At 35.0% G+C, this 25197-nt stretch overlaps 1 protein-coding gene across 3 annotated transcripts in view; it reads right to left on the bottom strand.

Annotated features, from left to right (window-relative positions):
* Nucleotides 1-14646: 14646 nt before the first annotated feature.
* Nucleotides 14647-25197, bottom strand: part of SYT10 (synaptotagmin 10) — a 67872-nt gene continuing 57321 nt past the window's right edge. Inside the window, exons 5-8 of one of the 3 annotated variants that reach the window (XR_002080804.2) lie at nt 22686-22857; nt 19814-19943; nt 17194-17947; nt 16717-16826 (exon numbers count right to left, since the gene is read on the bottom strand). Coding sequence is in view for 2 of the 3 variants with exons in the window: in XM_019452431.2 (XP_019307976.1) it covers nt 16755-16826; nt 19814-19943; nt 22686-22857 (374 nt within the window). In the remaining variant the exon portion in view is untranslated. Of the gene's footprint in view, nt 16827-17193; nt 17948-19813; nt 19944-22685; nt 22858-25197 lie in introns of all 3 variants that reach the window. The other 2 variants (XM_019452431.2, XM_019452432.2) reach the window with 2 other exon arrangements.

The raw sequence follows: 25197 nt of genomic DNA, 5'->3' as shown, positions 1-25197 counted from the left end.
AGTATCTACATAAATTTGAATTTCAGTGATGTAGAAAATTTTACCTTTTAGATTGAACAATGATGAGGCTTTGTATAGAATAAAAGAATTCCAAAGTGCTCTGAATTAACAAAAACATTCATATGACACTATGTATCTCAAATATGCAACATTTCATATTCATATGAAATATGAAATTTCCAAAAATTTGTATGAAGAATGCAAAGGGGTAGCATGTAATAAATGATATTGTTTGTTGAGAACACACTGAATTGTATCTCATCATGGGTTACATGAAACAATAATTCAAAAATGTAACTTGGCTAATAATTGGAGGGATTTGCTGAAACTGGCTGCCAGATTCACATTTTTAAAAAAATTTTTTTTAACATTTATTTATTTTTGAGACAGAGAGAGACAGAGCATGAATGGGGGAGGGGCAAAGAGAGAGAGAGAGGGAGACACAGAATCGGAAGCAGGCTACAGGCTCTGAACCATCAGCCCAGAGCCCGACGCGGGGCTCGAACTCGTGGACCGGGAGATCGTGACCCGAGCTGAAGTCGGACGCTTAACTGACTGAGCCACCCAGGTGCCCCCAGATTCACATTTGATGTTTTCCTCTAACCTGTCTCACATGTTTAGAGCTGGGGCTTTTGCTCTAAGGGTGCCAAGTAAGAGAACAGCTATTCCCAGCTTCCTTTTCAAAAGCAGAAGCATTAAAGAGAAACATAACCCTGGAGGAGGCTAATAAAGAATTATGCAAAAGCAAAAATCCCCAAATCAAGCAAACAAAAAAGCAAACATCAAAATTGGTATTTCACAGTTGTGAATAAGAAGACACGCATTTTTAGATTGCACATGTTTTGAGACTACTTAGAAACCACATTTTATACTGTAAGAGCACTCTGCTCCAGCCCTACTACATTGTCAGTTTCATATGTCGGCCCTTCTACCAACACTGCTACTATCTATACTCTTGCTTTCACTTCTTTGTAGTCTGTAAAATGACTGAGACTGTGGTGGTAAATAGAATGAAACAAATTTATTCCAAAGGGAGTATCAGCATGAGGGAAATGGGGACCATGGGGGAATGAACAGATGTTAATTATTGATCCTGGTAGAAGAGAGATTGAAAGAGATCAGTGCCTGTTCATTCTGGCATTTATTATGTTAGGTTATAAAATTACATTTTTATCTCTGTGTAACAGATTCAAGCAATCACATTTGATCCACTAATCCAGTTTTCTGAACTGGGGATATGATTTATAGAATATAGCAGGATAAATGTTAATAAATTAATTTTTAAATGGACCTTAGTTGCACAGAATGCTGTTAATCATAGTGCTTCGTTTGTAGACAAATTATCTTCATTGGTCCATGCAAAGCCGTCTTTTATTTTATGGTTGTAGGTATGGTGCATATGTGTATTATTCACATAAAGAGCATCCATGAACTCTCAATCAAGACTTAGACTCTTTCTAGTTATTTATACCTATACATTTATTTGTCCTTAATCTATTCCTCTAGCTCCCACTTCCAAATAAACACTATCCTGGATTTTTTTTTGTCATTCACTCTCCCTTTCTTTCTTTTTATAGCAACAGCTCTATTGGGATATAATTCATATACCAAATCCATCATTTAAAGTGTATAATTCATTTTTTTAGTGTATTCACCTAGTGGCGCGTTCATCAGTACAATCAATTTTAGAACATTTTCATCTTCCTCAAAGTAACCCTGCTCCCTTTTGCCGTCTTCCCTGCCTCCACATCCACTGCAGCCTCAGGCATCCATTAATCTAATTTCTGCCTCTGTGTATTTGCCTATGCTAGACATTTCATTTAAATGGAATCATCGTACCGATTGGTATCTTTCGTGACTGGCTTCTTTCGCTTAGCATAACGTTCCAAGGTTCACTATGTTGTAGTGTGTACTGGTGTTTCATTCTTATTTATTGCCAAATAATATTCCATGAGGTGGATACACCACATTTTATCTTTCTGTTCATCAGTTGGTGGGCATCTGGATTGTTTCCTCTTTTTTGTGCTAATATGAGTGATATTGCTCTGAACATCCAGGTGCAGGTTTTTTTTTGCAGACATATGTTTTTATATTTCTTAGAGATATATTTAGGAGTAGAATTTCTGGGTCACGTGATAACTTTTTGTGTACAAGTTTGAGGAACTGCCAGACAGTTTTCCAAAGTGGCTGCACCATTTTGTATTTCTATTAATCATCAGTTAGGGTTCCATTTAATTTTTTATAATTTTTGCAATACTTGTTAGTATTTATCCTGTTTTTAATTTTTTAATGTTTTTCTATTTATTTTTCAGAGAGAGAGAGCGCGTGAGCATGCGCGAGTGGGGGGAGGGGCAGAGAGAGAGGGAGACACAGAATCTGAAGCAGGCTCCAGGCTCTGAGCTGTCAGCACAGAGCCTGATGTGGGGCCTGAAATTACGAACCGTGAGATCATGACCTGAGCTGAAGTCGGATGCTCAACTGACTGAGCCACCCAGGTGCCCCAGTTATTGTCTGTCTTTTAAATTATAGGCATTTTAGGGGCACCTGGGTGGTTCAGTTGGTTAAGTGTTCGACTTTTGATTTTGACTCAGGTCAGGATCTCACAGTTTATGAGATTCTCTCTCTCCCTCTCTCTCTGCCCCTCCTCCTACTCGCGCATGCTCTCTCTCTCTCTCTCTGTTCACACTCTTTTTCTCTCAAAATAAATAAATAAACTTTAAGCTAGAGACATTTTAATGGGTGTGCAGTGGTCTCTCATTGTGGTTTTGATTTCCATTTCCCTGATAACTGATGATGCTGAACCTCTTTTTCAGTGCTTATTAGCCATATGTATATCTTTTTGGAGAAATTCTTTTAAGGTCCCTTGCCCATTTTAAAATTGAGTTCTTTATCTTTTTATTATTGAGTTATAAGAGTTCTTTATATATCTAGACACAAGGCTTTTATAAGATATATAAGTTGCATATATTTTCTCCCATTCAGTAGTCTGTCTTTTCACTTTCTTGATGGTATCCTTTGAAGCATAAAAGTTTTTAATCTTGATGAAGTTCAATTTACTTATTTCTTTAATTGCTAGTGCTTTTGTTTTCACACTTGAGAAACTGTTGCTAATTCCAAGGTCATAGAAATTTATGTCTATGTTTTCTTTTAAGAATTTTATCATTTTTGCTCTTACATGTAGGTATTTGGTCCACTTTGAGTTAGTTTTTGTATATTGCATGAGGGAGGGGCCCAACTTTGTTTGGATGTGGATATCAAATTGTCCCAGCACTATTTGTTAAGAAAACTGTTGTTTTCTCTTTGAATTATTTTGGCAAAATTGTCAAAAATTGGCTGATCATAAATATGAGGGCTCATTTCTAAACTCTAAATTCTATGCCATTGGTATATAGTATATTCTTATTCAATTATCAGTTTTTATTCTATTGCTCTAAGTTTGTGCATAGTTTCTGTTTGTAATGATACAATATACTTTAGAGATTAAAAATATATATAATATTGTATATGTAAATTCTTCAGAGGCTTAGTGTTTTTAGTCAGTGTTTTATTACTAAAATGTATCCATGTTGTAGGTAGAAATAATTCAGTTATTTCACTGGTATGTCATAATTTGTTGTTGAATATGCCATACTTTCTTTATCTAGCACCCTTTCTATAGGCATGTGGGTCATTTCCTGCTTTTATGACCCCTGTTTTGTACAGTGTTTCTATAAAGATTCTTGTCCTATTTACTAAATGCACATGAAGGAAGGTTTCTCTGGGTGTATACTCAAGGGTGGGATTGCTCCATCCTTGGTAGGTAGGTGTTTCATAGATATTTCCAAACAGTTTTCTTACTATTAGTCTCCTATCAGAAATATATTAGGAATCCCATTAGTCACCACCTCTTCACAGTTGGTGTTGTTAGACTTTGTGAGTTTGTCAATTAATACTATATATCACTATCTCATTACAGGATTGATTTGTATTTCCTTGACTAATAAGGTGGAGGATCTTTTTATATGTTCATTGCCCATATGCATTTATTCCTCATTAAAACACCTTTCATGGTTTTCATGTTTCTGCCCAGTTTAAATTAGATTATTTAAGCTCTTATTGATTTAAGATTTTTTTTTTATAAACATTTTTTTTTTAACGTTTATTTATTTTTGAGACAGAGAGAGACAGAGCATGAACGGGGGAGGGTCAGAGAGAGGGAGACACAGAATCTGAAACAGGCTCCAGGCTCTGAGCTGTCAGCACAGAGCCCGACGCGGGGTTCGAACTCACAAACCGCGAGATCATGACCTGAGCCGAAGTCGGCCGCTTAAGCGACTGAGCCATCCAGGCACCCCAAGATTTTTTAAAATATAACTTAATGCTAACCGTTTGCTAGTCATATGTGTTATAAATATCTTATCCCCAATTTGAGCTTCCTTTTCACTTCTGGAAGTTGTTTTTTTTTTTTTTTTTTTTTGATGATGACACGTTATTTAAGTTTTGAGGTATAATTGACATACATTATATTAGTTTTAGGTGTGCAACATGACTTGATATTTGTAAGATAATCATCACACTACGTCTGGTTAACATCTTTCACCATACATTGTTACAGCATGTTTTGTTCTTGTGATGAAAACTTTTAAGATCTACTCTCTTAAGAACTTTCAAATACTCAATACAATATTATTAATTATAGTTGCTATGTTGTACATTACATTCTCATGATTTATTTATTTTATAACTAGAAGTTTGTACCTTTTGCCTTTATTCAACAATTTCACCTTCCCTACCCTCATCCCATCGCCTCTGGCAGCCACCCATCTCTTCTCTGTATCTATGAACTTAGTGTGTGTGTGTGTGTGTGTGTGTGTGTGTGTGTGTGTGTATAATGATACAATATGCTTAATGATATATATGTATATATATAAGATTCCACATATAATGAGATCATATGGTATTTGTCTTGTTCTGTCTTATTTCACTTCACATAATGCCCTCAAGGTCCATTCATGTTGTTATAAATGGGAAGTTTTCATTTTTTTAATGACTGAGTACTATTGCATTGCATATATATTTTACATGTTCTTTATCCATTCATCTGTTGATGACAGACATTTAGGTTGTTTTCATATCTTGGCTATTGTAAATAATGCTGAAATGAACATGGCAGGAGGTGGGTACAGATACCTTTGCAAGTTAGTGTTTTCCTTTTGTTTGGATAAATTCCCAGAAATGCAAATGCTGGATCATATGGTAATTCTATTTTTAATTTTTGAGGAAACTCCACACTGTTTTCCATATTTGCTGTGCCAATTTACATTCCCACCAATGGTGCTGGAGAGTTCCCTTTTCTCCATATGCTTACCAATACCTGTTAATTCTTATCTTTTTATAATAGCCATTCTAACAATGTGAGGTGATATCTCATTATGGTTTTGATTTGCAATTCCCTGATGATTAGTGATGTTGACCATCTTTTCAGGTACCTATTGGTTATTTTGATGTCCTCTTTGGAAAAATGTCTGTTCAGTTCATCTGCCCATTTTTTAATTGGGTTGTTTACCAATTAATTGGGTTGACTGGCTTTACTGCTATTGAGTCAGATGAATTCTTTATATATTTTGGGTATGAACCCCTTATTAGATTTATGATCTGCAAATATTTTCTCCCATTCAGTAGGTTGCCTTTTCATTTTGTTGATGGCTTCTCTTTTTTTTTTTTTTAATTTTTTTTTTTTAACGTTTATTTCTTTTTGAGACAGAGAGAGACAGAGCATGAACAGGGGAGGTGTAGAGAGAGAGGGAGACACAGAATCTGAAACAGGCTCCAGGCTCTGAGCTGTCAGCACAGAGCCCGACGCGGGGCTCGAACTCACGGACTGCGAGATCATGACCTGAGCCGAAGTCGGACACTTTAACCGACTGAGCCACCCAGGCGCCCCTGTTCATGGCTTCTCTTGCTGTGCAGAAGCTTTTAGTTAGTGTAGTCCTACTTGTTTAGTCTTTTGTTGCTTTTGTTTTTGGTGCTAAATTATTTGATGTAATAGAATTCATTGGTCTTTTAAAAAATACCAAGCATATTTTATGCTCTGTCATTCTCTGTCTCTAAAAAATTTATACTCTACAATAGAATTTTGGAAGTTTTTGACATTTAATGCTACTGGAAGTTGAATTTAGTATGTGGACTGTATTTTTCCCTATGAATAACCATTCTTCCAAGTGCAATTATTAATAAATAGTTCCATTTTTCCACGATCTAGTATGTCCTCTCTGTCACACATCTAATTTCCATATCTGTTTGACAAGTTTTTGCTCCATTTGTTTTGTTTATTTGTCTAACCTTGCACTAGTGTCACACTGCTTTAATCACTATAGCTTCAGAATAAGCCATGATATTTTCAGAGTAAGTCTCACCTCTTCCTCTTCCTTCTTCTATTTCAGCAGTCTGGCTGTTCATAGACCTTTACTTTTCTATACACATTTAGGAATCACCTCATCATGTTCTATTAAAACAAAATTAAAAAAAAAAACTCATTTGGGTTCTGATTAGACTGGCTTTGAAACTTTGAGTTGCTTTAGATCAATTTGGAGGAAATTTAAATCTTTCCATTTTAAGATTTTCTCTAATTGCCTTGGGCTATTTCTGAGAAACTGGAAAGTCTTAGCCAGGGGTGCCTACCCCAAGGTCATAAAGATATCCTGCTTGGTCTTTCAGAAGCTGTATAGGCTTAAGGTTTACAATTAGGTGTGACATGTCTGAAATTACTTTTTATGTAGGATATGAAGTAGGTTTTCAAATTATTCTTTTTAAAATGAATTTCTAGTTGTTCCGAAACCATTCTTTTCCCCTTTAAGATTCATTTAAGGTTTTGTGTAAGGATATGGGATGTACAGAGTTGCGTTTTCTAGAGGTGGACCTAATAGCAGTGGGTAGTAGAGAATGGTTTGGTGAGAATCTGAAAGTTTTTAAACCAATTAGCAAGATTTGCAGAATTCAAATAACAGGTTTCATGGCCTGAACTAAAATAGTGGCAATGGAAAAATAGTTTAGAAATGAGATAAGAATAGCAAGACTCTAGGACATGAGCCTATGTATCATGCTCCTTCTCTTACCTTCTTTGCCCTTTTTTGCAAGGTCAGGGTCAATTTGGTATCTACTCCCTCCTTTTTAGCAACTTGATCTGCGCATACACCCAGCTTACGGCTCTTAGAAATATTTGTCCAATCCATAGGTATTAGGCATTAATGATAGGAATGGTACTGGTGACAAAAACTAGTACCTACTGTTTGCATAGTGGTTTACATATTATAAAAATGACACATACATTAACTAATTGGTAGATCGGACAGACACAACTCATCTCAGTTTATAGATGAGTAAAGTAAAAGTCAATGAAGTTTATACATCTTTCATCTTGGTGATTTATCTACAGAGGCAAAAACCCAATAAGTACTCTTTTGTTTCATAGCATGTTTAGTGTTGTGTTCTGCTGAAAAAGCATCAGGTAATAAATTGTGCATGAAGTTTGAGGGCCAAAGACCTAGATTTGTGGCCCAGTCCCACCACCTACTATGTGAACTTGAGCTTTCATTTAACCTCTCTCAATCAGGCACCATCTCTGTAAAATGGGAGTGATAAAACCCACACGCCTTGTGGTAATGATCAAGAAACAGCATAAGTGAAAAAAAAAAAGAAAAGAAACAGCGTATGTTAAACATTTTTTAATTTGCATAAATGTTAGTTTTTATATTTCATGACACATAGAGAATAAAAGCCCAGACTTCGGAATGATTTAACCATGTGTTCATAGCTGTAGTTCTACCATTCAATGTATGTATGTCTACATAATTGATGTGAACCTCAATTTCTCCATTCAAAAATGGTCACAGTAATACTTCATAGGGATTTTGTGTAGATTAGGGCTAAGATAGAGCACACTGCTTGGTGCATTATACATGAGCTGTATGTTTTAGGCAATATGCCCAATTTAAAACAAGACAAAACCAAAAAACTCTCTCTTAATCCTTGACCCTCGCTTTCAATTACAGTTTCTGGTTGAAGTAACTCTATAGCTTTTAGCACTGCTTCTCCATTGCTGTTCACTGAGTTGGTTAGATTTTTGTACTCCTAGAGGCACCACTTCCATAGACTACGGTATGATCAATGCCCTCAGGAGCTGTGCAATTGGGTGGCTTGTTTGTGTTTTGTGTTCTCGGTATGATTTTTATGTATTAGTTCCTTTACTTTCTGGTTTGATTTCCTGCCGCTCACTCAGGCATAGCTTCCCATTTAGGATAAAATTTTCTGTCATATTTGTCCTGAAATTTAAAAAAAAAAATTGCTCATGAAAGTGCATACAAGCTGACAATTAGATTCACTAAGTGCATTCACAGTGGGAACTGATTCTGTTCACATAATTTATACTCCTATTTGGAACTTTTGGTGATTTTTCCATTTGGAGGAAAAGTGGGTTAAAAAACCAGAAACTGTCAGGTGTCCTATTTGTGGTTACTGTTCAGATATTTGGCTTTATTCTCTGTAGATATTGATGGGTATATAGTCCTGTTGTATATTTTCTGAGAGTGGATAGAATCAAAACTGCTCAAATCTAGCACATAAATGAATTTTTAATTGCTTATTAATGAATTGAATGCTTTTAAATTCTTTCAGATACACAGGTGGTGACAGCCCAAATTGTCAAATAACAACTCATGCTTTTCAGAGAGGATAGCTTTTGATTGCACTTTGCTTTATGTTTCTCACATATATTTTTTAATGTATATTATTTTTAATCATATATATTATATAAATTGCTTTTCTGATTATAACCTAATTATTATACCTTGTGGTTAGCAGAATGGAGGTATGTTTAACATGTGATCAAATGAAAAATTTGTCTGCATTTAAAAAAATGGGATAATAGGGATAATAGCCACCTGGGTGGCTCAGTCAGTTAAGTGCCCGACTTCGGCTCGGGTCACGATGTCATGGTTCATGAGTTTGAGCCTCGCATTGGGTGAGCTCCAGCCCCTCTTCTGGCTCCACGCTGACAGTGCAGAGCCTGCGTGGGATTCTCTCTCCCTCTCTCTCTTCCCCTTGCTCACTCATACCCTCTCTCTCTCTCACAAATAAATAAAATTAAAATTTTTAAAAATGGGATAACAATATCTGAAAATCAATAAGGAAGAGTATGGGGAAAATCTTAATGAAATCCAGATTTTCAAATAATACCTATGAAAAGTGATCAATACCACTAGAAAAAAAAGAAATAAGAAAACATTGAAGAGATATCATTTTTGTCATGTTCAAATTGGCAAAGATTAAAAAAAATTGGCAAAGATTCTAATAACACCACAAGTACTGACTAGAGTACTTAGAAACTATCGTATATTGTTAGTGGAAATTAAATTTTAAATCAATGTGAATAGAAATCTAAACATTTGTTGGGGAGATATTTGGAAATACTAACAAAGAAAAAGCCATTTGTTCTTTTCAGAAGCAACTTAGATTTCATTTGGGCTCCACACACTTTTGGGTGTAGAAACTTAAGCAAGGCCAGACAGGTCACATCACTAACTCTTTATCCTACATTCTATCCAGAGGCATAGATTGATTTACTTGCTGCTTCTTATGAGCTGGTTCTTTTTTTGAACAATGATTCTAGTATAGAACATCCAGTTTATCATTGATCATGATTTCCTTTTGAGTCAAGTGCTCTGTTGACCACCTAAAACTAGATGCAACACCTATGTTGTTCCTTATGAAAATATTTTTGAAAATCTGAGGAAAAACAAAATGAACAAATGAACAAAATAATAGGTATACTCCAGCAGCTAGATCACTTTCTATTTATGGGGATTTTTTTTTTTTTTTTTTTTGCATGTGAAACAAACGTAGCTAATATGTGTTAGTATTTACCTCTTTAACACTCAGGTAATGATTATTTCCTTACTCCTCAATGGAAATAATCTAGGACTGTACATTACTAGTTTTGTGAAAGAAAAATTTGTGTGTATTGAGATTTTTAAGGTATATTCAGTTGCTTGAGTTAGTGAATTATTGATAAATAAATTACACTGCTTTCTTTGGAGTGCCAAAAATAATGACTGCTAAAGAAAATTTTATCAAAGGAAAGGTCTCACAATGAAATCTGAAAAAGGTATTTTCTTTGAGGACAAACAAAAATAATTTATAATCACTTTATTTATTTTTCAAAATACATAGGAAACAGTAAAATTATATTTCAAGTGCTTTTCCATTTTCTTTTACAAAAGTAATCATAAACTGTACACTTCATAACAGCTTGAGGTTTCATTGTTACATAATTCATCTGAACCTGACAAATATTCACACATTCTAAAGAAGACATTGTAAAAATACTGAAATGTGTAACATCTTTTAAAGGTGGTTGCAAAATATTTGTTCTAAGTAATACAATTATATGCAGTCAAGTTTCACAATTGGCTGGTTACCATGTACAAAAACCCGAAACACGAATTTCAAAAGATTTTAAAATTTCTGTTCTATAATGCAGAAGTCAAAGATATTGATTTGAACAATGGCTACGTATTACATCACAAACTTCAGTTAAAAAGTCACCTTATGAACAATGACTGAAGGATACCAAAAAAAGATCAAATATGATGGATCTAAATTATTCAATATCATGTGTGCATTGAAAAAAATTATGTTTTCTGGCAGTTGAGAATAATTGGCAAATATCTTGGACTATTCATTAGTGGAGTCATCACATTTAAAATGTGAGTTGGTTCTTTTCTATTTTGACCTCTCAATTCTTCATTCTGAAAGACAGTCTCACTCACTGTGTTCCATAACTTACCCATATTTTGCAGATGAACCCCATCACTTCTCTCAGGTGGAAGGGTCAGTAAAAAGTTGATGCAAATGACATGAACTGTGTTGGACTTTTTGTTTATAAAAAAACTATAAATGCAAATGTGTTGTATATTCAAGTTGGCTTATCTGCTTCTTTCTTATATAGGGATAGAATTAATGAAGCTATTCCTAATGGAGATTCCTGTGTCTTTTAAATGGGCAGCTTAAGGGGTGGGTGGGGAGGGTGGGTTAAATGGGCGACAGGCCTTAAGGATGGTACTTTTCGGGATGAGCATTGGGTGTTAGGTAAGAGATGAATTGCTGAGTTTTACTCCTTTTTTTAAAATACCTTTTTTTTTAATGTTTATTTATTTTTGGGAGAGAGAGAGGGGGAGGGAGGGGTAGAGAGAGAGGGAGACACAAAATCCAAAGCAGGTTTCAGGCTCCGAGCTGTCAGCAGAGAGCCTGACGCAGGGCTTGAACTCACGGACCAGACTGCGAGATCATGACCTACGCCAAAGTTGGATGCTTAACCCACTGAACCACCCAGGTGCCCCACTGGGTTCTACCCTGAAGCTAAGACTACACTGTATGTTAACTAACTTGAATATAAATCTAAAAAAGTAAGTGGAAGGCTTAAAATGTCTTTTTAAGGAAAAGAATAAACCCACAAAATGATCTATATAGATACAAATAGAATAAATCATTCAATTTTTATAAAGAACGATTCTTTAGCTAGCCTTGGTGATTATAGTGTTCTGTTGTTTTTGGTTCACAAATTTTATTCTATAGCAAAATCATAGCCAAACTCTGTATTGATGTTTGGACTGGGAAAATAAAAAAAATAAAAAAAATTTTTTTGAAATATATAACAAAAACAAAAATCTGCATTAACCTTCCAACATTGAGACTTACTTCTCTAAGAATTTTTCATTCATTTTTATAATATGCCTCATTATCCATTAAATTGTTTTTGAGGGAACAAAAATATGAAGTTGAATAATTAAAATCCACCACCCTGTACAGTAAATAGGGATTCTGTGCACAGTTGATGTAAATCACAACAAAATTGCTAAAGAAAATGACATATTTTTTTATGCTTTCATAAGATCAGGCATAGTTTGTTCTTCGGAGAGAGTTCTTATACCCAGGTGAGCTTAGAAGCAATTATTGTCAGTTGGAGATGAAAACAATTCCACATCAAGTGCCATCTGTATCTATCAATAGATAGATACTGTATCTATCAATAGATCTATCAATAGTTAGTCATTTCCAGTATTTCAATATAGATAAAAATAGAATTACTCTAATCAATTCCTCCTTGTAGGAGTGTATTTAAATCATCTCAAGCATAAAGAAGCCTATCTTTTCTCTTAAACACCTACTTATTTTTTCAAACACCATTTCTGGTATTCAAAATGTTTGCATGCAATAACTTAAGCCTCATTGCAGTCCTTAATTTAGTTCTTTCTTTTTGAAGTTTCTATACCATGGTATTGTCATGCCATCAAATCAAACCCTGGTTACCCACCTTCATGATGAGCAGGGTGAAAATGAAAAAAACACCTTTTTACTCTGATGAGAAAACACTTGAGCTGAATATTACTTTACTGCCACTGTTCAAATACACATCTTTTTGGTTAACTGTTAATGGTGGATGACAAGTATTATCAATGCGTCTTTTATTAAATTATTATTCACTGTAATTAACATAAAATTGAGTTAATATAGGAAAAGCATTTTAATGAAATAGAAAATTCTTACGTTAAAGAGCATCACTAAGTAATACATTGGAAACAGAATTTAGTTTAATCAGCTCTGTTTCCTATGTAAAGTATAAACTCACTATTTTCTTTTGAAGAATGGGTCTTAGTAGGTTCAGATGAATCATATCCTGAGCCATGTCACTGAGGAACTATTAAAATTCTGTGTCATGAATTTTTTTGGACAGTATTAGAAGATTTGTATTCCACCAAAAGTTAAAAGTACAAAGAAGATTTTGATTTTGCATTCAAAATCTTTATTTCCATGTGCTTTAACATCTGTGTTTAACTACCATTTAGTTACATAGATTTTAACTTAAAACTTTTTTTTAACATTTATTTATTTTTGAGAGACAGAGGAGTGGGAGAAGGGCAGAAAGAGAGGGAGACAAAGAATCCGAAGCAGGCACCAGGCTCTGAGCTGTCAGCACAGAGCCCAACACGGGGCTTGAACCCACAAACCACGAGATCATGACCTGAGCTGAAGTCAGATGCTTAACTGACTGAGCCACCCAGGTGCCCCATGTAGATTTTAACTTTAAATTACTTTACTTTGCATACTTCTGCATCATCTCTTATTGGCAGCAATAAATTCTTAGCCTAAAATCTATGAAAGTTTAGATCAACTGAAGTACATCAGGATAACCAGAGCTGCTGCAAGAACAAGTTGTGACTAAAACAGATCTCTACATTGTCTTTAGATTTAGTGGAGGCTGAATGACTTTCTGAAATCCTTATCAAGTCTATTTTGTTTTTTGTCTTAATTCTCAGGTAGTCAAGTTACCTGGTAATAATCACAATTAAGGTGGCAAAAATGGAATGCCATTCCATGAAACTATACGTACTGCACTTAGATGACATCAAGTGCTCCTTAAAGAGGTAAAGAAATGACTATGTGTTCAAAGTTAAGATTTTGTATCCCTTTGTTTGCAATAGCCTTCAGCTCTTTGGATAACCCATTCTGAAATAAGTTATATTTTGTTTTATGGACAGCAGAAGTTGAGAAGGGAGTGAAAATTTAGCTTTTTTCATTTTTAAAGGAACTCATCATTAAGGTAAAGTCTTACGAGATTGTTCTTTATTGAGTCTGCAAAATCTTAAAATAATAAAAATTATAGGAGAATAAACAAGGTGGAAATGACAAGTATCATAACCAAATAGGTTCAAATATATTTGCTTTTATCTAAAACCTGAGTCAGTTTTGATCAACTGTGATCTCCCTGCAGTAACTAGAACACACGCACATTCGCCAAAACTGCATGAGAAAGTGGATGCTTGGCTCTGCGTTCCGTCTCTAGTTCCCTGACATAGTCGTAATGATAGTTTTTACTGAACTGTGAATGCATTCGTATCATGAGTTTTTACATGTAAAACAAAGTATCAGAAACAGGGCTAGCCTTACAAAGAAGATTAAAATTGTCATGAAAAATATTAAGAAACTAGTGTAAAAAGAATTGTCCGTTCAGATTTTGGTGAGAAGACTGTAGACTCCACAAACATTAATGTTCTTTCATATTCAATTTCCTCATTCCCCTGATTATTTAGAGAATCAGGTAAAATACACAAGTAAATAAAATAAAATAAAATAAATTAAATTAAATTAAAAACCAAAAAGAAAATCAGTGTTACAAAATGAATCAACACTTGCTCCCTTTTCCTAGACTTATGTTGGACAAGTCCCTGAATAAGTCCCTGAAATTAGGTGTTCATTATATACCCAAATTGCAACTTCATAATGGGTCAGTGTTGTCATTAAAATGTTAATTTTAAATACTGAAATTCAAAACATTCCATCTTCAATTACAAGCAGAAGGAGGATCAGTTTGAATCGGTGTGTGGCTGTGTAGAATGAGGGTGTGTTGTGTTGAAAGTGGTAGGATTATGTTTTTGCAACAAGACGTATTATTTTCAATGATCACGCTTTATGAATAGGAGGGTAAACGTCCCTCATGCGTTGCATGAAAGATGAGCTGTGGTAAAGTTTCTTTTCATCTGTCTCACAGGATTAACAAATACTTGGCATGATGGGTTTATTCTAATCCCTAGGAAACAGTTTTTAAAAACTACCCTAAAAACAGATTTTATCTATAATCCCCATAGTAAAGTCTCCTGTTTGGCAGGTTTGTGTTGTTTTCATCACAAGCATTGGCTTTTTCTCCATAGGAGGCAAAGAAAAGCAGGAGCTCCTAAGAATGCATAAAAAGTCCCTTAAAATATGTTTTCAGATGAAAATAATTATTATAGGAGATATAAGGAAATACAGTCGCTAATTACTTATAGGCTGCAGCTATATCTACTAATAAAACATCTGTCAGCAAAAATGTTATTTTATTGAGTATCGCTTGTCTTCCCATTTGACAATTTTTATTTCCTAGTGAAACAAAGATTTCCAAAATTGAAGGATCATCTTCAGTCATTCTGTGTATAGCAAATGGTTCTTCTAAACTTCATAAGGTAGACAATTATTTTCAAACAAGTTCCTTCTGTTATTTTTTATCAGCTAATATTAGCTAGAAATAATTTCTTTTGTTAGGAAGATACAGGCATTTCTGAAAAGTTTTAGGGAATTGTGTTTGCCTTTAAAATGTTAATGTGTAAAATATTTACATCTTGATTAACAGTAATGCCATCAGATGAGAGATGCCATGATCAAAATTTCACAGCTTAAATTTTTTTTTAACATGTAGAAATAAGGGATTCTACTAAAATCAAAATTTTATAACTACTGATAAAATTTTCTCATTCTGATAATGTGTTTTTACATTCTAAATACAGATTTTTCTTGCCTTTTTTGTTCTTTTAACCTCCTATCTTGAGATAGCTTTGAAATATGCACTATCCATTGCATATATCTCAAAAATACGGTTGAGGTCATTCAATATGGATACCTTCAGATAGGGTCCAGAAATGAGACAATAAAAAGTTGACCTGATTTAAAAGAAAGTTCTGTCATGTAAAAACATTTGCATAGTTTTTACAACTCCTGGCCTGATCCTTGATCCTTATGAAGGCAAATACCTTTCATGAAAGGATTGTGGGTCTGGGCCTTTAGAATTATTTTTATTTCTATTAAATGTGGAAGTTATGTTATTTATGGTATATGTATAGAATTTTCTGAAAAATAAGTCATCCATTCTTTAGGAAAATACCCAGTTCTAGTGATTAGTTTCTGATTGGGTTTAAAAGTCACCATTACTATGTACAATCTAATTGACAATAAGCACAGACATTTTATTGTACCTTTGGTGTAGTATGTTCTATCAGAAATACAGGATCTGTGTAATACCTTTATGTCATAAAATATACAGGTCACAGTACTTGAGAACTTTACAAACACTTAAAAAATAAATGACTTCTCATTCTATTGACTTAGGAATACTAACGCTACATTTGAGATAAAGATTATTAGAATTTTGAAAATATCAGTTAAACAGTTCAACAGATGTTTGAACCACTGTAACATTAAGACAGTATAAAATGGTAGCCCAAATGGCTCAACCTCCATTTTCCAGCTACTAAATATTACTCCTTAAGTTTAATTCAAAATTGTTCTTTAAATTACAGCTTTACGTGTATGCTTCAAAGAATGAGCTTGAGAGACAAAGTTTTGAGTTTAGCTGAGCCAAACCTCACTAAGGACCTAATTTTCTGAGATTGAAAGAATATATGATCAGATAAGTAACATTAATTTGATTGTTTAAGGATTTAATGCTGTTTAAGCTCAAAATTTCCATTAAAGTCTATATGGAACCATCTGTGGGACTAGAGATAAACATTGTAACAAAATCAAAACCATACATAAGTGACATGTGCTACTTTATACAATAGCAGCATAAACTATATTTAATTTTAGATAAGTATGGATTCTTTTAAAAGAATGTATTTCTTATGCAAAGAATTGCAACTTATTAAAACACCTTTGTGCTAATAGGTATATGAAATGAAGAATAAAATGCCTTATGAAAGTAAGGACTGTTTGTATTCAAGTAAAACATATTAAGATGTCCAAAGTCAAAGAAGGGACAAAAAAAAAAGCAAATGAAAAATTGTACATCAAGTTTGTTCATTATCAGGATATATTTTAAATGAGGAAATCAAACCTTCCACTCTTTTTCTGATCTGATGAGCACATGGTCCTGGGTCCTTATTAAAATGGTCTTTATTCTGGAGGCATTATGGTGTGGAAGGTGGTTTGGGAGATGGACAGGATCCTTGACTATCAAAACTGGTTGCCCGGCCAGGTAACTGAAAGACAATAATTTCATAATGCATGATCTAGTGCAAAAAAATAACAGAGTGGGTAGTTGTTGCTGTCTCTTAAAAAAATGTATATTTATTTTTTGAGTGAGAGAAAGCATGAGCAGGGAGGGGCCAGAGAGAGAGGGAGACAGAGAATCCCAAACAGGCTCTGCACTGTCAGCACAGAACCTGATGCAAGGCTCAAACCCACGAACTGTGAGATCATGACCTGAGCTGAAACCAAGAATCAGATGCTCAACCAACTGAGCCACCAGGGTGCCCCTGTTGTTACCTTTAATAGTGAATATTCACCCATGATATGCAGTCTCTGAGGAGAAGATATACATAAATACCCCCACCCTCCAGAACTCACCTTCTCAGGCAGCACGATGGGGCACAGACATCTCACGGAGATGTAGACACAGCATGGTACAAAATGGCATGCAGACCAACACTGTACACACAATTATTCATGACTAGAGATTCATTTCACATTCTATGAATGTTCTCACTGCAAAATAATTAATGGTTTGTGATAGTGGAGGACACTTGCTAGGTAAGCGCAAGAAGGCTCAAGGCACAAGAGACCGCATTGCACTTGTTCTAAGGCAGGAGGTGATTTTTATCAGGGTCATTAACGAAACAACAGGGACTGACTTTGGCAAATGGGAGCCATGGGGGTTGAAGAATAATTTCTCATGGTTCTTAAATATTACATGTATTTAAAAAGTTCAATTACAACAGGATAAACTTTTGATTATTTAGGTAGAAGTAGCCAGATTTTCTAAATGATGCTTTAGTCTCTGTCCCGCCAACTTACCCTGTTTTCGAGTAATTGTTCCTTTATTATTTTAATCCCTCCTCTGGCAACAAAAGACATAGTTATACACTCACCACTTTCCCAAAATGCAAAATCCAGCCAGTTCTTAGGTCTCTAGTCCATATGTTCTGTTTGACCAATGAATGTAGGTGCAGGAGTTGGAAAAAAGGAGCTACTTGCTGGAGAAAGTATATTTACATAGTCTTTAGTCCCATTTGTCCTCTGATACTCAGCTGCTAGAAAAATATCAGGGATCTTCTTCTGATGCCCAGATTGTAGCTTGTTCTTCCTGTATGTCCTACAATGACTGAAAAGTGTTCACATGTCCTGAGACACAAACAGATGCCTATTCCATAGCTCCCCTTCACCAGATAAATGTAGAGCTGCTTATTAAACACTTACAAGTAATTATAATATACCTTGGGTCACACAAACCCTATCCTGTTATTAGTGAAAAGTTTTTGCTCATACTATCTCTTTTCTCCTTACATAATTCTTGTGAAGTCTGGAGGGGCATGCATTTCTATTTTCATTAAATATGCAGGAATGCGGCTGTAGATAGAATAAGTGATTTGCTCAGGATTAGACAGCCAGAGAAGCAAGGATTAGAACCCACATCACTTTCCAGTGTGGTTCTCTGCCCAGCAAACTTTACTTTCATGTCTAGATTCTTAGAATTAATATTCACTTTTCAAATTTTAAGTAAAAACAAGATGAGAAGCAGGAAAATGGATAGTGATCAAATAATAAAAAGTATAGTATACTTTAGACAGTACACACTGTTGACATGAAACACAACTTTCCCAAGACTTGCTGAATTAGAATGCACATGTCTGTACTTTGAGGGAAAGTGCTGCATGAATGTGCATTTTTGTTTGTATATGTGTATCTTTTATGATTTATATGAAATGAAATGAGGTAAAGATTAAGAGCATTAATATATATAAGCAGATATCTATGATAACAGTTCACTTCTGTTGCCTGAACATGCACTGTTCATATAGGGTTCATCAGATTTTCCCTATAATGTCCTGAGTAACAGCCAAGGTCACAGTTTTGTGACTAAGATGAAAGGAACCTGGACCCTCTGACATTTAGTTAATTACACTGTGCTGCCTTTCTCATTCAACCCAGGGCTTAGTGCCAGATAAGAAGCAGAATCTTACTGGTGAACATAGGGCAGAGTATTTTTCATTTACTATGTGGCTGTCGTAACTATTTTTATCAAATTGCATAAATTCCATCATCTACCACACAACGTTTTGTCAACCTGCATTATCTCTCAGGTCACATAAAAGACTTACTTTGTGACTCTTCAAGAGGCTCCAGCAATCATCTTTGAGAAAGAAAGTCATTTCATCTAGCAACATTCAGTGTATCAAGTACTGACAAGTAACTTAAAGCCTAAAAATCCTGATAGAAACTGGTATTGATACTTCTGGTTAATATAACTATTAATGTTAGTTGTAATCAGAGCTAACATTATGTCAGACTGCTAAGCACTTACTATTTGGCATTTTATTTAGTTTTACTCTTTGAGTTTACTACTGTTACAGAGTAACAGCAGAAATGTAGAGAGGTTACAGTAACATGTCCAAAGTTCTCTAATAGACAGTCAAAAAGCAGAGCCAGGCTTTGAACTCAGGCATGCTGATGTCTCAACATTCTAAATACTTGTGAGCACTTTCACTTCCTGACCAGAGTATTGGGAGATATACCTGTCCCTTTACACAGATGTATTAGAAGATAGTACTTCTATTTAAGGATTCTTGGGATGTTTAGGTGAGGTAGCTGTTGTCACAAAAGAGAAGCAGCAAAATTCGGTTTCCAGTTAGCAATAAATTTACTTGCTTGCTCTATTACTCATTGATAGAAGTTTCCAGGCTATGTAAAGATAATGACAGTCTTGCAATTTTCATGAGCTTACTGTCCAAAGGAATATCAAACGCAGAAAGTTTAGTGGTTTCTAAAATACAACAAGGCACACAAAACTCTGAATACTGGATGATAGAATATGTGGGACAGAAGTAAGAGCAGTCTCTGTTTAAAAAAATAGATGAATATATAAAATTTCAGACAAATGTTGGCAGATAAATAATATTTAAGCAAAAGAGATTAAAAGAGAGAGAGAGAGAGAGAGAGAGAGAGAAGATGTCGGGGAATCACAGCATACCTCCAGCAAGGGGTGCCAATGTGTTATTGGTTTTCGGTGATAGGCCAGCATTTCATTCCAGTGGTCTCGCCCAAGACCCTCAGCGTCCAGTCCTGTTCTACACACTCCTATGACCTCATTGTGTCCTACCCTACAATTCGGAGGATATCACACTTTCATTCCAACATTCAAAGATAAATGGAGTTTCATACATCTTAGCAGAATTTCAAGCATATGATTTAAACACTGGATTTTGTAACGGGCTCTAAATGATTCTGCAGATTAAACTACTTTAGGTCAAATTAAAAATCTTAAGTACACAAAATTTACTACACAAGATCAGCATTCAAATATGAATTTGTAAAAGGAGCACACATAAACCATTTTAGTTCTCTGTAACTTGAGCACATGTCACAATAAACTAGAATGAGAAACACTGCTCCTTACCTGTACTGTTGAATTTGGAAGCAGTACTATCAACTTTAAGTGACATAAATCAGCTCTCATTTTTTCTCCACAAGGCTTAATGTTTTATAATGATGCTTAGATTTCTTATCAAAAGGTCAGTACCCACTTTCTTGTATAAATGACCATATTTAATTGACTCTAAGTGATATGTCAGCGTATGTTACTGCTTATACTACAATTAAACAGGGCAGGGCTACTACAGCATTTGATTTATTATTGCATGGCACCAGAGCACACTGCACAACATTCCTATTTTCTATTCCTGTCCTGTTTTCACAGCAACAAATCAAAATAACAATGATAGTTAATATGTCTGAGAGCTTATTATGTGCCAGACACTGTTGTAAGTAATTTAAATGTACTAACTCACTTAATTCTCACACCATGACCATGAGTATCATTATCGTCATCTCATTTTACAGATAAAGAAAGTAAACACCCAGAGAAGTTAAGGGACCCACCCCTACTCACTTAGTAAGAGGCAGAGGCAGGGTATGAATCAAGACAGTTGACTCAAGTGTGCATGTGCTAAGTTGCGCAAGAATGAAATGTTATTTATTTATTATTTATTTATTTATTTATTTACGCGCTCACTTATTTGAGGGGGTGGGCAGAGAGGATGGGACAGAGAGGATCCCAAGCAGGTTCTGCACTGTCAGCACAGACCCCGATGCAGGGCTCAAACCCACTAACTGTGAGATCATGACCTGAGCCCAAATCAAGAGTGAGATGCTTAACCAACTGAGCCACCCAGGTGCTCCTAGAATGGAATGTAATTTAAGGGCATTTCTATAGGGTTATTTTGACAGACATCTCTAAGGAGACTTTTGAGATAATTTTAAGATCTTTTCATTACTTTCTTCCTGTCATTGATGTAGATATGAATGCTTAGTATCGTGGTTCTTTCATATAAAGTTTCGCAAACAAGCGTATTTTTAGGAATAATTTTTCAAATCTTTCTGTTTTCTATACTGTTAGCATCCATTTCCCTAAAACTGTCTGCATGACAAACACTCACTTGTATCTACCTGCAGTCACTGCTGTGCTAAATCAATAGGAGTAATTTTTTGGTAAAACAGAACAAGGGCTTCTAATGAAAACACTGCAACATTTTTAGAGTTTGAAATTTTAACCAATTCAAGATTTCTCTCTCTATAAATAGTAAATTTTTTCCCCATAAGCTGTGATATAAACTAATTGCAGATAGATGGTATAAAACATTTTATTTTTTTAGTGCTTCATTTCCTCTGAGCCAGAGGATAGCATATCAATTTCTCTAGGTTACAGGGTTCTGGTTACTACTATTTTCATCATACCATAAAATGGAGCACTCTTTTTGAATATATTAGAACAAAATAAATGTAGTAAGACACTGTCTGTGTGCTGATAATTTTGTAAGACACTGTCTGTGTGCTACTGTCTTTTCTAAAAGGGGTGTGTGTGTGTGTGTGTGTGTGTGTGAAGCTGTGAAGCATGGGTGGGATGGGGTACATAGAGCTAGGTAACATTTCAGACCAGGCAAGAATGGGAGAATAAAGTAGGAGCTAAAGCAGGAAGAAACTTCAGACGTGCACTTGGGAGTTTGCCATTGATTTTGTGAAAGAAGTGACTCAAAGTGTGTGAGCTGGAAGAATTATCCACAAAGCATGTTTTAAGAGTGACGTGAAGGTATCAAGGCTGTCTTCCTACGGCCGTTATTCACCTTCCACTCTTAATACTCACTGTTAATGGTCCTGTAATATGCTAATGGCTTTCAAATGGGAAAAGTGAATCCCAAAGAGATTACATAATTTGCCCTTTCACACAGCCAGTTAATGATAGAGGCTGGTTAAGAATTACTAAATTCAGGGGCGCCTGGGTGGCTTGGTCGGTTGGGCGTCCGACTTTGGCTCAGGTCATGATCTCACGGTCTGTGGATTCGAGCCCCGCGTCAGGCTCTGTGCTGACCGCTCAGAGCCTGGAGCCTGTTTCAGATTCTGTGTCTCCCTCTCTCTCTGCCCCTCCCCTGTTTATGCTCTGTCTCTCTTTGTCTCAAAAATAAATAAACGTTAAAAAAAAAAATTAAAAAAAAAAAGAATTACTAAATTCATATTCCAGCCCCGTTGGGAAAACAAACTTGATTGGTTGTAATTTCTGTTGTTACTGTAAAAGGACATCACAATAGTGTTTTGTGTAATGGGTTCCATACTACTTCTGCACCACCCTTACACCAGCCCCAGGTGTCCTGTCTTTCAACTTAAGAATGACTTCTTTTGGAAAAGAAAAAAGAAATATTATAACATGGGAAAAATAAATTTTGAATGAATAAATTTTCCCTCTTCCAGTTTAAATTAAAACCGTTGTTGTAGCAGTAAATAACCAGAAAAACTATTTGCTCTACATATGACCACACAGGGCTGTTCTTCAGTGAGAGAAATACACATACCTATCATAATCCATGACTGCAATGGAGAGGCTGACCTGGTCCACATTCTCTGGAGGGATATCGAAAATAATAGCCTCATTGTACACAGGGTTTAGAGTGTTTTTCTTCGTCGTTGTTTTCCTCTTTTTTAATCTCCGACCTTCACACATCAGAGACACTTTGACATAAGGATCTAGGAGTAGTGAGGTAATTTCATTAAAATGAAAGTAATAGTACAAGACATAAATCAAACTGTAGGTAACTGTAACTAAATAAGGAAAGTAGTATAGTAAGCCTTGTAGTATTATGTTTTAAATTCGAATGACTTATTTTGGGCAATAGACTAAGACTTCTTATTTAAAAATTTTTTTTAATGTTTTATTTATTTTTGAGACAGAGAGAGACAGAGCATAAGCAGTGGAGGGGCAGAGAGAGAGGGAGACACAGAATCCGGAGCAGGCTCCAGGCTCTGAGCTGTCAGCACAGAGCCCAATGCGGGGCTCGAACCCACGAACTGTGAGATCATGACCTGAGCGGAAGTCGGACACTCAACCGACTGAGCCACCCAGGCGCCCCATGACTTCTTACTTTAAATGTAAGAATTTATCCTGAAAGAATCAGAAAAGAATTAATTTCATTTTTAATACAACAGAGAAAACCTACTAGTTTATCAAGAGCCAGTCCAGAACTATAATGTGTCTTTTAGTCACAGCTATTTGAGGACATATTTTGTTAAAAGTGATTTCTAGGGAATATAATCCTAACAAGTAAGAATAATTGCATTAAAGTTAATTTCCTTCAAATGATTTAGGATAAGAGTAAAATTTGTGAAGAGCAATATTGTATCATATATGTGTATATATATATGTATATATATGATACCATAAGTAGAAATTAGAAAGCAAAAACTACATTAGTTAGAATTTCCTCAATTGTTGGAAAGGTACTAAAATTAGAAGTTTAATTTTACAGTCAGCATGTTGGTGCTTGATTAAGGAGCTCAGATTGAAGAAGAGATCACTACAAATACATTAAATACATTGTATTTATATTTATTTACATTGTATTTGGTATTATACAATAGTATACAATAAAAAAAAGGCAATATTTGGTTTAAAGATGTTCTTAAGGAAACCTATTGATATGACATTGCCTATGTGATGCCGACTTGGAAGAGAAAAATTTAGTTGGAGTATATTTTTATAGGCCAAAGGGGTCAAATAAATGTTAACAAGTTCTGCCCCCACTGACTCATCTCCAGTCTTACTTCTGCCACCTTAAGTAGAAAAACTGGTCCAGTATTATAGAAAATTATGCAGAATCATATGAAAGTTTCTGTAAAAGCCTTACTTTTGTACCTTTTTATGAGAAGCAGGTGTGGTTTTGGGAGGGGGTGTTGGCCTTGGGGTGAGAATGCTATCTGGTGAAAATCCGTGACTGCTCTACATTCATTCTTGTTTTTTCTCCTTTCCATCTATGGAGTAACACGTCTCATTTCCTTAGAATAAGCCAAAATCATGGCAGTATAAATTTATTTGAGCAAATGAACACCTTTTAAGCGCTAGAAAAATGTACGTGTATATTTCATAAGCATTTCCATCAAGGGGCAAAATATATGTTCTGACTAGAAATAGACTATGCAAAGGAAAACAAAGTAAAATGGTAATGTTCAGTGACTGCTTCCCATTTATTTTTCAGTTTTTTAATAGGAAGTATGTTCTAAGGAAGAAACTCACTTCTCTGATACTCTTTGGTCTATGAGCCCCCAGGCCTAGGCCTCTCATTAACAATGGGAACAAGGCATGATTTATCCTCCACCACCCCCATCATGTCTCTGACCACATTTCTCTACTAGTGACAAGGATAATTTACTGGCTCCTTAGTTGATTCACAAGCCTCCTGTGAGAATTAATGAGGTGGTGTTCTCCGAGCATGCACTCCTCTGATGAAAAGCTTCATATAAACAAAAAGTACTCTTGTAGTTAATTATAACTTTGATGCTGTCTGCTTGTCTCAAAATTTGATCTCTTTTGATACATGGTGGAAAGAGTAGAATAAACAATAATTTGCAGTTCTTCAACATTTACTGTCCCAAGACTTTTTCACCAAAACAAATGTGAAATTTACTTACTTTATTTCTACCTTTATATATCAATTATGTGTTGCAAATTAAAAAAGATGAAAACATAATTCACAAAATAGTTTAAAAGTGAAGATGATAGAGAAAAATTTACAATTGGAAGTCTCCCTCCCATCTGTTCCCATACCTCTCTCTCCACCGTTTAGTTTTTGTGTATCACTTTGGTATTTCTTTTGCAAATATTAACAACATAAATATATATTGTAGTGTTCCCCATTCTTACACAGAAAGGAACATGATTTTTGTATTTATTTTTGCACCTCACTTTTTATTTTTATTATTATTATTATTATTATTCACTTAGTATATCCTGGAGCTCTATCCCTTAAGCTTGTTGCAAATTTAGTTTATTTTTTTTGTTCTGTAGAACCATAAAGTTATAGATTCGTTTCC

This window comes from Panthera pardus, unplaced genomic scaffold (genome assembly GCF_024362965.1).
Source record: "Panthera pardus isolate Hobbes unplaced genomic scaffold, ASM2436296v1 HiC_scaffold_6, whole genome shotgun sequence".
In the NCBI taxonomy this organism is placed as follows: Eukaryota; Metazoa; Chordata; class Mammalia; order Carnivora; family Felidae; genus Panthera; species Panthera pardus.
Note: the sequence above shows the minus strand (reverse complement) of the source record. Positions and strands in the feature narration are given on the sequence as shown.